General features: G+C 41.3%; 1 protein-coding gene across 1 annotated transcript in view; it reads right to left on the minus strand.

The window, feature by feature from the left end:
- The window catches only part of LOC132959375 (prospero homeobox protein 1-like), a 37065-nt gene that overhangs the window by 10049 nt on the left and 11290 nt on the right, over window positions 1-15726 (minus strand). Inside the window, exons 5-6 of the mRNA XM_061032321.1 lie at window positions 15028-15135; window positions 6524-6718 (exon numbers count right to left, since the gene is read on the minus strand). Of these exons, the coding sequence (XP_060888304.1) occupies window positions 6524-6718; window positions 15028-15135 (303 nt within the window). The remainder of the gene's footprint in view (window positions 1-6523; window positions 6719-15027; window positions 15136-15726) is intronic.

Raw genomic sequence — 15726 nt, forward strand, 5'->3', positions numbered from 1 at the left:
CTGCATTGGTTTCTGCATATTCTAACACATGATGCCCGTTTTACAACCAAGGCTCTGGTAGATTTACTTCTTCTGTTGAAATAGGATATCGTGCAAGTTGGACCTACAAGGACTTTCAAGTCAAACTTGACTAATAATTGCCCTAGAAGTGGTCAAGGTCGACTTAACTCTGGGTTTGTTTCTTTTTGGTTTAAATCTCCAGTTAGAGGATTCAGTTTTGTTCTGATATGTTCCTGCTGCACACAGATCAAATTTATAGCACAGACTTCAACCTGCTGTGCAGATGGCAACCATGGCCAAGTGTGATCACACGTTACCGACACATTTTACAGGAAAAAAAAAAAAAAAAAACTTCTTGTTCTTCAGAAGAAGTAAACAGCGAATAAATCAATCGCCTCCCAGAGTTTTTTTTTTTCCTAAATTAAAAGTAATAAAGAAGTTGAGGGCTCCTCCAGGACATCAGCAATATGTTTCCTTTCTCTGCTGCTCTTTTGTCAGTCACTGATCTCACTGTCACCGGGACAATGACAATAAAGTTTGTCTTTGTTCGGCTGCATGTGACCCAGAGGAAGGGTCTGCGTCCTGAGATTGCGTCTACGCGAGTGTGTGTCTGCTCTCACTATCTCATGAGTGTGTGTGTGTGTGTGTCTGCTTTATGTGTGTCTTTAGTTTGTGTGTGTCCTTTTATACATGTGCTGTGCTTCCTTGACGTACTGTGTGTGTGTGTTGTATTCTTGGTGTGTGTGCAAGTGTGTGTCACCCATAGAGGACAATAGCGCGGGTCATCTGACTGAGAGGCTGCAGACCACTAGTATCACATGACGGAGGCTGAAGGCCACGTCTTTGTTAGCAGGCCTATTGTTAAAGCTAAGGAGACAGCTGGGGCAGGGGAAGGGAATCACTGCACACACACACACACTCATAATCACACACACACACATACAGGAAGAGCATATGCACACACACACACACACACACACACACATACACCGCTGCCTCCTCGTGACTCCAATCAGGCTCAGTGACAAAGATGATGCCTCCTTCTTCTCCACTGGAATACCAAGACACACACACACACATTTCATACACACACACTGCAAGCAGATAGCTATAATTATAGTGACAGAAACTGGCAGGTGGCATTGTCTGCAGCACACCGCTCTCTGTCAAGCAGAAACGGAGAAGGCGACAGAGAGGAGGACTTAGTTAGTGCTCGTACTCGCTTAATGACAGAATTACAACGACAATAAGTGTGTGCACATGGATTGTTAATGTGGCGTTGTGTGTTGTAGTTCATACTCTTTTTCATAGTTTTTCTTACTTTTCCTTTAACTCTAATTGGCACTTGGCGCTTTTGCAATATTCTCTTTATAGGCAATGAATCATATTTCCATGATCAATACTTTTGTTGGAAATTGAACCACATCAGTAAAGATGACTTTTTTTCACAACTTAATCAGCAATAATCTGCTCTATCCGCATCTAGCCGCAAACATTAAGTTTAGATGCTACTTCTTAAAAGATCTTCTCCCCTTTTTATCTACTCGTGCAGACTAAAACATGCATAACTGGCCTGTTTCTGTTTGCCATCCAAGCTCTTGTTAAAGGTTATGCAAAGATCAACATTTCTGTTAAATATTGAAGAACCTAAAGCTGACTTTAAGTATAACATATGATGGTTTGACTCTTATGTTTCGGCAGATCTTGATCTTTTCTTAATCTCAACCAAGAGTTAAAGTAGCCTACAGCTAATACGATGTTGCCGGATGCAAATCTCAGTCTCAAGTGTCAAACTCTTTAGCTCTGTATGCCCATCCTCTCACCCTGACCTGCTCAGAAATGCATTTGGCAAAGCAAATCAGATGCATATGCACATATTTGGTTGCATTCAAGTTGTGTGGGAGCTGTTTTTAATGCATAATGGAGGTAGAAGAAATATGTTCTCTTTGTTATCAATGAGAATCTCTTTTTCCGAACTGATTCTCACGAGACAACAGAATTATGTTTTATTTAAATGAAGGAGTTGTGGTGTCCCATGATAGTCAGAAACTCAGTTTAAGATGCTTCTGCACCTTTTTTAAAGAAATATCAGAGGGGAGTATTTAACACTTGACAGTAAACTAGTAAAATAAAAGATATTAAAATCTCTCTGTTACTAAAAGACTTCAAAAACTGCATCACATAAACCCTGGTGTGTAAGATGTAGACTGCCTTAAGCGCTACACGATGAATGAGGGAGGGATCCGAGTTGGAGAAAGAGGGAGGAGAGGAAAAGAAGCAAGGCAGGTGTAGTCTTTGAAATGTGTGTGTGTGTGTGTGTGCGCGCGCCTTCTGGGTAGGTTACAAATAGAAGAAGGTGAGGACAGAAAGATGGACGAGACAAGAGGAGAAAACTGATTGAGCCAGACAAATCATGAGCGTTTTTGTTTGTTGTGAATGATTGTAAAATGAAGCTCACATTTCTTTTCTTTTTTTTAAATCTGTAAGAGCGAGCCCTCTCTGAGAATCGATTCCTGAGAGTCGGGCTTGGCCCTCTTTTTTTTCCGTCTCGTCTGAAGATGAAGAGGAAGCGGAAAAAGATGAGTGAACAGATGAATAAGAGAGACAAAGGCTGACAAAGAATCTAAAACGGCGGAGAAAGACATGAGAAGTTGAGCCTTTCACAAAGTGCACAGCTTATGAAACCAGATAGCCCTGAAATGTGAGTGTGTGACCACTCTGTGGCCTCCAGGTGTGTATGTGTGTGTCAAAGTCAAAGGGCACATTTGGGTGCCGGCCACACCCACCCTTCGAGAGAGAGAGAGAGACTATCGCTGCCCTTTCAGACGAACACAAATGAGGATCTGTGTGTATGTCGTCGTGAACATATGTGTGTGTGTGTGAGGCGCAGCTGTGCCGGGGTTTGGTGCTGACAGAGGCAGCGAGGATCCTTGAACTGGAAAGATGAGAACGTCCTCTAGAAGGCTTCGCTAAAACGTCTCATTGTCCCTCTTCAGCCGACACGCAAAACAAGCACACGCACACACCTAAATATGACAACTACACTCTCAGCCTCAACTCCTCCAGTTCACAGTTAGTCTTTGGCAGAGTGTGTGTGCTCTGACATGCTGAAGTCACCAAAATATTGCATGAAAACTTTCACACAAACATAAGCCTTGCCGATTAAAAAGAGAAGAAATACAGTTTAGCAATGATAAACTTAAGACGGTGTGACCTGTTATGGAGCTATCAGCCCATCCCACTGCAGATACTTTAACCAATAGCAGTTGATTTTACAGTTTTTTTGCAGGTAAAATACACGCCCACTTATCCTTGCTAGCCGCTGTTTGAGCTGCAGGTGACACCAAACCATGAAAAAAGCTCCATGGAACAAGCTGTGCAAACGTAAGCGACAGCTCAGCTCCCAGCCCCCTTAAAGAGACACATACATTACAAAATGAAACTGCTTTTATCAGTGTTTTTACCAATTAAAAAGAGTAACACTGTTTAATATGTGATAGATTATAAACCATTGTTTCTCTGAAGAATCCCCTTATCTTGATGTTTTCTTTCGTATCAGGATTCTTTTCAAACTGGCAGTATTTTCAATCATTACTAAAACTGATCAACACAGGAAAAAACGATTCTGATCATATTTTAGCCATAACGCCAAACCCTGCACACACACACACACACACCCAAGTGAAGAGTCCCATGCCCATTGTGCTGGCAGCCTTCACCAACAACTCCTCAATCTGTTCTTCATATAAAAGAAGAGAAAATGTTTCTCTTCCTCTTGGCAGAAGGTAGAAGCTGACACCTTTCCCCGAGTGTCCTGGCAAAAAAAAAAAAAAAAAAAACCCCTCCGTGCCTCTTTTTGTTTTCCCTCTCTTTCTCTCTTTATTTGAAGACTATTCCCTGTTTCCTCTCCCTTTTCTCCAGCCTCCTTTATTTTTCTTGCTCATTAGTTTGTGGGCAGAGCTGCAATTAGGACAAAATAGTTTCAGAGACGAGGGAACGGGGAGGAAGGTGAGGACGGAGAGAGAGGCAAACAAGAAAGAAAAGTTGAAAGAATGGGTGGAGAGAGGAGGAGGTAATTAATGAAGCTGCTGTAATTACTGAAGCCTGTTTACGCCAACTATAGTAGAGACAACACACAGAAAACTCCGGACAAATTACACTCACCTTTCCACAGCAGTAATTGACAAAGACTATTTAAAATGCTGACCGTGTTCGTTGACTAATGATGCAAGCTTTTTTTTTTCAGTCGTCAAACCCAAGAACACAGTGTGGACTAAGATTAACAAGAAACACATAATATATGCAAATGATTTAACCTTGAAAGGCCTTTTTAAACCGCTAATTTGACAAAAGGCAGATTTTTATGAAGAAATAAAAGCTGTTAGGGCGAGAAGAGAAAAGGGAGACAGACAGATACCAAAGAAGAGGAGGAGAAGGAGAAAAGAAGACAAAGAAACAGAGGACAGATTCAGTAGAGAGGAGAGGAAGAAAGGAAAGGAGGGAGTAAGGGAGGAGTGGAGGTGTGTGATGGGGGACAAACCAAGGTGGAACTCTGATGATTCTAAATTTGGCTAAAGGAGAAGACTTCTGCGTGTGTGTGTGTGTGTGTGTCGGGAGACTTGCTGATTCGGCCGCGGTTCCAGTTTCACGCCTCTGAGTTTGACAGAGGGGGGAGAGACGGAGAGAGGGAGGAAGAGAGAGAGGGTCCCTAGCCGGTAATGTTCCCTCAGGGCAGACGGACGAAAGGATGGCGGGGTGGAAGGAGGGAGGTGAAGGGACAGAAGAGGACAAAGTACAGGAAGAAAATGTATAGCTACCTTTGCAAACATCATTGCTTCATTGAACAAAGGACACACACGTACTTCAACCCGAGCCTTATTCAGCATCGTCTAATTCTAAGAAATCTACGTTCTGCGCTGCAAATTAGCCCTTTGACTTCATGTACAGACCATTTTCAACAGGATATGTTTTATTGTGGGCAGCAATACTCTCAGGACGCTTGCAAAATGTAGTTTCCTGTGAGTCCGATCTTGTTGCAGGCAGGGGTTTAATTGTTTACAAAAATGAAGCCAATAGCAAGGCTAGTGCAAAAAACTAACCAACTACTTTAAAGAAAGCACATTAAAGATTCCTTGGTTTTACCCTCATGTGCAACATTTGAACACTTTTCTTATTCTTATGTTGCTTTATCCCTTGAGTTTTTAACAAAACAATCTGAAGACATTAACTTGGGCTTATGATAGCTGTGTGCATCATAGTAGCTTGCTCTCTAACATTGAATGCATCCCAGATTTTTGAGTTACGATTGAATGCAGCATCATGGAAAAGTTGTCCAAACAGGGATTGTTTGCAAGTCTCCACGTCATTATTCAAACTATACAGGTATCTTATTGACTGTACATTTTTGCCTATCTCAGTTTCTGGTGTCGAATATCTTGAAGTTGATTTTCATATTGGACTGAAATGAACTGAGACTAATGGATGCAGGAAGAGAGGAGAGATTAAGGTGTATTACAGGTTGAAGAACGGTTATCTCTCTGTTTTAAAATAATAGATTTTTACTTTAAGGGTAAAGACGTTCAAAGCCGCAAGCCTCGTTCTCAAAATCCTGACCCCAGTTTGACCCTTAGCCTGAAGACTCTAAAATAACCCCACTAAAGTACGGCAAGAATAAACACACAGAAGATTTGCATGTTTGTGTGTGTTTCCTGTGCAGGTTCTTTACATACACACCTGTGAAAAGCTATCTGACTCTTGTTATGCAAAAGATGCAAAGCGTCGCTATTCATTCTTCCAAAGCAGATACCTTAAAGTCTGTGTGTGTGTGCGTTTGTGTTTGTGTTGTGTCTGCAAATCTCTACTCTTTGTGCATTTAAGCTCCAACTAAGCGTCAACATTTCTCTCCCTAAGCAAAAAAGAAAAGTGTGTGTGTGTGTGTCAGCGTCGAGGTGTGTGCTAATGGACATCTAAATGCTGCTGATGTTACGTTGAATAGTTTAAGGGCCCTCAGGTCCCCTCAGACCAATATTGGGAGAGAAAAAGTGAGGGGGAGAATGTGACTTCTGCAAATCGCTTTGACAAGGACACCCGCGCCTCGAGCGGCGTCCTCTTTCGCCTCATCGAACACACACACACACACACACACACACACACACACAAAAACACACACACACACTGCGACATCCACACCTCAGCAGAATCCTGAGGTGACTGTTGCGCTCTGAACAGCTGACTTGGTAGAGGACGTTTGTGTGAGTGTGTGAGACTTGTGTGGTCTGAGAAACTGTTAATGTTGGAAGTTTTAAAATTACACTATGAGCGATTTAGATAGAAATTTGTGACCATGACGAAATCCTTTTAGCCAAAGAAAAATGTTCAGATCAGTTACATACTGACTGAACTATTTATCCAAAACTTGAGCTGTTCATCAGATGCAATTTCTCTAAACTTTACACTAGTTTCCTTTTTCAACTGTTACCATCACTTAAACTCATTTTTAAAGCGGCCATGTGGCTCGTCTTACCTCAAAGTCGTTGGCCTTGTTGTAGTGCATGTTGAGCGCCCTGAAGAGCTCGGCATCACGGCCCACCGACATCTCCTCTGAAGCCGTCACGCCCTCATTGATGGCCTGCCGGGCGAACTTCTCCATCTGGATGTAGTAGAACTCCCTGAAGTTGCTGAACCACTTGATCAGCTGGGAGGTGATGCAGCGGTTGAACTGTAGCAAAGAGATTTTTTTTATTACATAAATGTATTCTGACTAAAATAGCGTCACATAGAAAAATAGTACTGTATTGAAGGAATTATTTTGTACTTTTAAACTTTGGAAGTTTTGCTTATAGTTGGGATTTTCTGCAGGATTCAGAAGCCTTTGCAATTGTGAAACTTTTCGTGCATGTAGGAAGAGAAAAAGAAAAACGTATTTCTGATGGCGCAGGTCCAACAGATTCTGAGAGATTAAGTTTTAGTTCTGAATGTTGCTTTCTGTCTCGTGTTTGCTTTGATGCTTATTTGCATGACGATATGTCATCACATTTGACTTGAGCTTAGCCTCAGTATGAGTTCTTAAAATATGGCACAAAAACTACTGTATGCATAGAGACATTTCTTATGTTCTTATATTCTTCTTAGAGACCTCTTAAATCATCTCATCATCTTGTAAAATTTGTTTCTGCAAAGACACGCACACATATAGATGTTATTTTTTCCAAATTATTTCAGTTTCTCATTTGTCACTGAAATACTGTCTACACTTGAGGTCTTTATCAGATTGATTAGGAAGCCTCCCTAATCAAACAAGAATGACCCAAATATGATCTTATTATCGTGCCATCATGTGCGTTGAGCCCAAGCTAAAGCAACATTAAAGCATCTCCCTTTAAACACTACTCCTGCCCTGCAGGCTTTATAGCACAGGACATAGACAAACAGTGTCTGCAGAAAATAATAAACCTTTACTGTAGTTAAACCTACAGAACTGTTTTTTTTTTCTGAATTTCAGGAATATTTGACTTGTTTGAGTAGCGTCAACATACAGAGTGGAAAGAAGAAACAGATATTAAAAGAGAAGGTTAATCAGGAGAGACGTTTGTGGTAAAAATTCAGTCAGTGAATCGTAGAGATGCTGGTGGATGTGTTTTGTTGAAAACAGAAGAACACCAAATCAAGCAAATGAAAGTGTTTATTTTCAGCATGTCAGGGCTGCAGGTTGGAGTAAATGGCCTTTTATTAGGTTTTGTGAAGTCTGTAACTAAGCAGCTCTGTATTGATGTGTGATGGTGCCTACTTTTCATCTCTTCCTGCTAAGAAACAAAACATGCAGAAACAGAACACATGTGACAGCCCAGTGAAAGTGCATGTATGTGTGTGTATGTGTGTGTGTTCAGTGAAGGGGAAAAACGGCTTTGATACGGAGATTAAGCTCGGTATTGTTGCAAGACATTGTCTCACAGGAACAAGGGATGAGCGAGAGAGAGAGGGAGAGAGAGAGAGAGAGAGGGAGATGAATGGAGGGAGGTTAAATAAAAAAAGGAATGCAGGGAGAGAGACGAGTCGAGGATGACAGAGGGGGAACGAGATATTTTTTCAGGAACTGTCAGAGGGGTGACATAATTGAGCATAATTGGGAGGGGGTGTGTGTGTGTGTGTGTGCGCGTGTGTGTTGCAACAGAGAAAGAGAGTATGTTTTACAGAGCATAGTGACAGGAGGGAAAATATGTGTGTGTGTACTTATGGTTGGGGGAGTTTGACCCACAAAAAAATGCACAAATGAACATGATAACTCAGCAATTAACAGCTACACACACACACACACACAGCAACTGTCCATCTAAAACCACACAACAGCATATACATAATGTAAAAAACTCACACAGCAGATAGCAAAAATGTAAATGATCTCAAAACACTTGACATCAGCCCTTATATAAAGAAAGAAAATGATAAGGCTTTATACCAATATATGTGTAGATCAGGTTCTAAAGATGTCTAAACAAATAAGACGGCTTTTTGCTCCACAGAAATACTTTTACACGTTGTTTTAGATTTATCATTCCTGTTGGAAAGATAAGAAAAACAGAGGACGGTATAGAAGACCAAATTGTATCAGTACATTTTTAAAGTGAATATAACACAAATCTTTGGTTTCAAAGTCTCAGATATTGTGAATACTTTTTTTTACACGAGTTATTGAATCTTTACGTTTAAGACCGCTGCTCTGAATAACATAAAATACTTTAAAAGATGTCATGTTGGACCTTTTTTGCATGACTTTCTGGTATTTTATAAACCTACGGAGTAATCGGTGTACCATCACCATAACAAATGTCCTATGTTTTTTTTTTTAAAGTTTATATTTGGGCTTTAAGCCTTTATGGATAGGACAGTGTTTAGAGATGAGGGATGAGAGAGTGGGGTATGAGACGCGTGAAAGGAGACGCAGGTTGAGTCCAGCCGCCCCCCTCAAAGGACGATAGCCTCCGTATGTAGAGTGTGCGACATAACCGCTATGCTATCCTGCCTCCTGAGAGTTCCAATATTTTAGGGCATTTCTATTTTTATGCTAAAAATAAATATCTGCAGTCCTATCAGTTGTTTCACACTACATTTTTCAGTGGTGTATTGCAGGTAAATCCTGCAGTTCTTCTGTTGGCCACGAAGAAGACTTCATCATCTGATGTCTTTTCTGTCTTTCTGAAGTGCACTATGTGTCTTTCAGAGACTCAAATTGCAACATGATTCTTCATAACTTATGACAAATGATTTTGCAAATGAGGAAATAGATATCAGCAGCACAAATGTAGAATGGTTTCATGGATTTGCATGTATCAGACTGTCTGTGACATGACTACATTTGTCTATAGAGCATTTGATGCAAACTGCACAGAACTTTTCCATCTCTGGCTCGTTTGAAATTATGTTAAAATATTTCGTTCCTCCGGTGCTCATTATGGACAAACCACAGCTGGACAAGCTGAACATCGTGACATTTTCAGTCTTTAACTTTTGAGCGTTCTCTAACCTCACAATTCAATTCCACTGGGCATATTTCAAATGCGTGATTCACATGTGGACAGGACACAAACGCACATGCAAACATGCAGCCATCAGACCACCTGCCCTCCCACCCACCCACCGTCTGTCTCGTCCCGCTCATCACAATCAGCACAAACCAAAAAAGAAAACAAGAGAGGCAAGAGACAAAAGACAGAAAGAGAATGGTAGGGGGGCCAAAATGCTGAGCTTGAGGAATGCCATTTTCTGTTTACAACCAAAAGGGGGGAAAGAGAGAGTGTCAGAGAAAGTGTCAGAGAGCCTCACCCCCTCTCTCCTTCCCTTGATGGCGACTGTTGTCAGCGCCCTCGGGCAGCATTGGAAGGGCAAACACACACATCCTTTAAGAATCTGCCCACTTCAACCAGATTCCTCGTAGCTCGGCAGATTTTGGAGAGGACAGTGTGAATGTGCACAATCGACATAAACGTACGAGTTGTAACGCTGAAGGTTTCCTGTAAGAATAGCTGCTGCAGGAACTTTTTCAAATTGTGTTTGGGCACATTTCTGCTTTCTGTGACACTTTACACTGCGGGAGAGTTGTTGTGTTGTCAGGTCATTTGGCAATGTCATGCATAGATAATAAAATCACGTACACATAGGTGTTCTGTCGACAGTGTCTGTATAGGTTGTAGTTATTTAAGAAGACTCATTTTTTGTGTGACACGAACCAGAAATAGAATCTAACTTATTATAGGTCGCCATAACACTATTGGTTAAATTGAGTTTTCAGTCGATTGTTTAAAAATTTGATTGGGAAGCTTTTCAATGGTAATGTTGTTCCTCATAACCGCAAAGTGTTGAATCCTCAAACTAAAGGAATAATAATTTTACCTAAAAGCCAATGGAAAACAAAATACACACTTGCCCTCTAACCTTAAGTACGTAACTGTAACCATCCGACAATTTTAGAGAGATTTGGTTGAATTGGTTGTGATTCAGCATCACAAATAGTATGCAATCCTTTTTTATAACCAATCATAGAAATAGTACAACAGCAGCTTTTAAGGTTGTTTACACCTTGCATTGGTGTTGTCTGCTGGTCAAGTATCTATAGCTGCAGGTGTTACATTTTGTCCGGGGATGTCTTTTGCCAGTTGTGGGAGTTAAGTATGAGCTGTTGAGGATCAGTGTTCAGCAGCAGTTGTTGGCTCAATTTAGCAATTTGTCCAAAAGTAGGCTACTTTGAGCCAGCCTTGCGTGTATGTGCTCACACTTATCTTTGATATAATCAGTATCGCCTGTTGTAACTCACCATTCAGTGAATTGAGAGGAATAGTTTTCTGCTTCCTCGCCTGATCTCAGTCGAATGATTGAGCAGTAGAGGTAAGTGTTGGCCTTTGGTCACAGTAAAAGTGACAACATTCAAGCTAAAACTCAGAGACAAACAATAACTGCTTGCTGGCTCGTATGTCTTGTGCATCATGGATGTGGAAAACAAAACTTTGAGATGTTTTTTTAAACTATAGGATGAGACGTTATTTGCCCCATAGTGTAGTGATTAGTGATTTAGGAAGCTCTAAAATATCAGTCAAAGAGCCTGCAAACAACCATATGTCAGTTATTTTTATACATTTTTAATTAAAAGATTGGGTTAACAAAAAAAAAGCAGCGCTGTATAATGTGTAATATCTCTACCTTCACATGAACGCATGTCCTGCCTGCTCAGTGTGTGAATAATATTTAAAGGCTCTGTCATCCAGCAGAATCAAACACTTTGTCGTTAATCATTTTAGTGTCATTCAGTTACTGAGCTGTTGCATGTTCATATCTTGGCGTTTCTAAATTGGCGGTGTAGCTCTAATTGACAAGACGGCTGAGAGGCGGGTTGGACTAATTGATTCCTGCTGAGGAGGCGGCGGCATCGACATCTCGCTTCAGCCTCTCAAGGCGAGAGTCTTCGGGGCCCCGGTGATAAATGTGTCGCTCCTTCGTGTTTAGTGTGTGTGTCAGAGAGAGTGAGTGTAAGCTGGCAGGGAACCCGCGAGTGAGAGTGTGTGCGAGTCCGCGAGCGTCTAATTAATTCTAACTCCTCGGGTCTTAACAAGGTCTTAATTACTCTCACTGACTCTCTCAAGACGAGACGGCAGCCACCTCAGCGTCTCGTGCTAACATATATGATTGTCTGGTCAGAAGGCAAGAGCTTTCACTACATAATTAAGATCCCCCTGTGTGTTTATGTGTGTGTGCGTGCTCGCTCATGTGTGTAAAACAAGATCGTCGCCTCAACCCACTTCCCACACGAAGCGAGGCGGCCATTGTGCGTAAGAGGCTCATCTTTAAGAACCAGTTTCCCATAGACAAAGTCCATTCAAGTCCAATTAGGGGAGCCATTCAGGGCCCTAATTCCCTTACAGTGAATCTGCCTGATCCTCCTAACACATGCTACTTATTGTTCCCCTTGGAAGGAGGGGGGGGGGGGGGGAGGGGACGGAGTAAGAGATAGAGGGTGAGAAAGAAAAAGAGAGACGGAGACATTGACCCGGATTTTGGAAATATGGTAATAATGAGGGTAATGAATGCAATGGGACAATGAAACAGGACACACACAGGCAGACAGCAACAGGGCGCTCTCACCCACTCAGTCTCACCCACACACACACACACACACACACACACCCATACACTCACACGGATGCCTTGAAAAGAACAGCCTCGCTCATCACAAACAGGATTATTCATGATTCATTTTTTTATTAAGCGAAGTAATATGTGAAGAGTTCCTCCCACGTAGAGATACGCTGGATTATCTGGGATTACAACTCAATTAAAACTCAATTTCACTATAGACCTTTATTAGCATAAAATGTGAATAATAAGAAACCAGAAATGTCTTAAACAATAAGATGATTTTCTTCTTTTTGTTAAAAAACAAATGAGAAGAACAAAGAGTTTGTGGTTGTTGTCTGCGGTTATAAGTTTGTCCTCCTCCGTGTCATAGAGCTCCATTGTGTCCACCAACTATTAAAAACACATCAATGAGTCACACTGTTGCACTGCGTGACATGTTTGGGCATTACAATGAACACTTGCACTGTATTTTCAGTCAATCCCATATAAAACCACCACGCTGCCATAAATTCTCACTAAAGCGACAAATGTGTATTCTTCCGCATGTGAAAATAGTCCCCGCAGAAATAGACTAACATCTGCTGTTTTGTTTTTTAATTTAGCATAAAAAAAAAAAAATGTTACATTTGTGTCCGACTCTTTCACATTTACATGTTCAGGTGGTTAAAAGCAAACAATAATCAGCAATTTGTTTATGATGAGAAAAGTTTATTTTTTATCAGTCTTATCCTTTAAAGTTAAACTATGTATAGCGACATGATGTGACTATTTGTCCTAAAATAAGATCTTTAATGGTTATAAGAGTTGACTGACTTTTAATAGGGTTCATGTTCACTTTTTCCTTCTGTCCGCGCTCTGATTGGCTGTTTTTTCCACTCTCTAACTTTACTTGAGCAGCTGTGATTTGATAATGTACCACAGAAGCATTACTTTGTGGTTTAAATCTCTGAGGGCAAAGCTCCCCGATCACTAGTGTCAGACGGACGTTCTCAATATGGACGTCGCCGCCGAGGTATAGGAACCAAAAAGAAGCTAAATGAAGCCAAAAGGAGGAGGTGATTAACAGCAGCAAACAAAGTCGAGTTCTGCCTCATTTTAAGTCGTCAAATTGCGGCGTTGCCAAGCTGAACGTTAAGTTTATGTCTGAAAGTTATTTAAATCTTTTATTTTGGCATGCCTTGCTATTCAAATGATATCCTCTTTTACCCAGAGAAATGAAAGGTTGCAGATTTTAAAAGATTGGCAGCATTTCAGAACGACAACAAAGATAATTTATCTACATGTACGATTTTTGAAGTCTGAAGCTTTTTGTCTGTGAGATTTTTAAAAGTTGCATTTTATACAGAAGCATTTTCTCCGTTACACCGCACAGAGGTGTATCTGATTTACTGTGGCTCCTTCTTCATCTCTAAAGGGACTCCCAGTTAATCACACTCACTCTTCCTGGGAGCAGGTAAGCTTAGCAACCTTGTGTTTGCCTAGCACCTGGTGTCCCTTGTTGCCATGGCAGCGGGTGAGGATGTGGCACTACCACGAGGAAGTGGTCACCACAGATACGAGCCAAAGGGCAGCTGGTGTGTGTGTGTGTGTGTGTGTGTGTGTGTGTGTGTGTGTGTGTGTGCGCTCATTTGAATAGAGCGTCCTGAATCCGTAGAGGAGCCGTATGCTCCTTTTGCAAATCACTTTGCAGCCTGTAAACACAAAACAATCAGCGCCTTTGTTTTTAAAGCTGTTGTTCTGTTGTCTTCTCTTTCATTTGTTTGTCCTCCCCTCCTTTCGCTCCCTCTGTCATTTTCTCAAACACCCCCCCCCCCCCAACACACGCACACACACACACACACTCTCCACCTTTTTCTCTTAACTAACTTTCCTTCACTACCTGCGCATCCCATCATCCGTCAAATTAAACTGAAGTTATTTGTCTGCTTTCAATGCTGAAATAAAAGTTGAACATCTTGCTTTATGTTGGTGAGAGTGAGAGTGAAAGGGCTTGTGTGTGCGTCTGTGTGTGTGTATGTTGGGGAGGGGGTGTTACAGTATGTGTGTGTGAGAGAGGGAAAGTGGGCGTTAAAACCCCTCCCTCCAACCCCGGGCCGATTAAGGCCAGAAACTCTAATTATGCTGCAAAGACGTGACAGACTGGAGCACCCATCTGTGCTGCACGGCCTCCTACAGACACACATGTATACCGAATAACGGAAAACACACAAAAGCAACAAAACTGGATAAAACCAAACTAATTAAAGTGCACAAAAGTCATAAGAGAGTTTGTAACCAAAGTGTAACCATATCTAAAAGCACAAAGACATACACCTGTTCACAACAACTTAATTTTCCAATCTGTCGTCTAAAAATACCCCGATGTGATTTTTCCGATGTGATTCTTAAGATGCCATTGAAGTCTTTCATCTTCATCCTCACCCTCACAGTCAAAGCAACTCTACTCACCTCGCTCGTCTATTCTACTCGGGCTATGAGTCACTTCTTCAAACCTCTCTTCAAATGTTCATTGTCGGTGTAATCTCAAAGTGGTACTCACAATGCAGTAATACGACCTTCTCTCTCGGTAGTTTTGAAAAAGCAAGAGCTTGTAAGATTAAAGCAGGTGGAGGTGACTTCTCCATTGTCTTCTCACCGTTGCTGGACCCTAAGATGTTTTATATTCACTCATGTTCTGCTTTTCAGTGACTGCACAGGTTAATTTGTCATTTATTGAGTTGCTCTAAACTTCACCTCCTACAATCTCTGGATTGATAAACGCATCACGCTCATAACGAAGAGATCATTTATGTTACAAGATATGGCGCAGAAAAGAGACAAAAAGAACAAAATCTAAGAGGTTGATAAAAAAGAACAAGAGAAACCATGGGGAGAATTAAAAAACAAAACAGGTGAAAGTCTTACCTTGACGTCGGAGAAGAAAATTTTGAGCATGTTGGAGGACGGGTAGCGGGTGTAGAAGAACATCAGCTTGGCCTTCTTCAGGTGGTTTGGAGATAAGCCCTCCTGAATCTGAAGTACAGCTTGTTAAGGAAACAGGGGTCTTTCGTTTCACCAAGACCTTTTAATCACCTTAAAATGTCCCTTCATAACATCTTACTGTTTTATTTTTGTCTGTACTAAAGCAGCAATCACCATTATATGCTGCAAAAAGCTTGTAAAGTATGAAGTACTTTGTCTCTTAAATTCTGGATTTCGATCGTACTGGTGAAGAATGGGAGTGTCGCCAAACCTTCAAACGGTCAACTATCAACCTAAAAACAGGCACCACCCAACTGATCATGAACTTGACATTAGTTCATGTTTAAGTAAAAGTGAATACATTTGAAACAATGTCATTTTCATTGTCAAGTCTATTTATTGAGTTTCTGGCATGCATCCTCTGAGAGGAGAAATAGTTTTTCTTGCACGTGTTTGGTCAGCAGCTTCAGCTAGAATAAATGAGAAGACATCTTGCAAAAGAGTATGTTGTTCTTATGCATCCCTGAGTGTTAGAAAATAGCAAAGCGTCGAGGACTGACCCCTCCAGTAAAAGTCGGGAGGGTGACAGCGCGCATATTTAACACAATGACAGAAAACAAAAAGAGAGAACCAGTTCTTTAG

Source organism: Labrus mixtus, chromosome 24, assembly GCF_963584025.1.
Source record: "Labrus mixtus chromosome 24, fLabMix1.1, whole genome shotgun sequence".
In the NCBI taxonomy this organism is placed as follows: domain Eukaryota; kingdom Metazoa; phylum Chordata; class Actinopteri; order Labriformes; family Labridae; genus Labrus; species Labrus mixtus.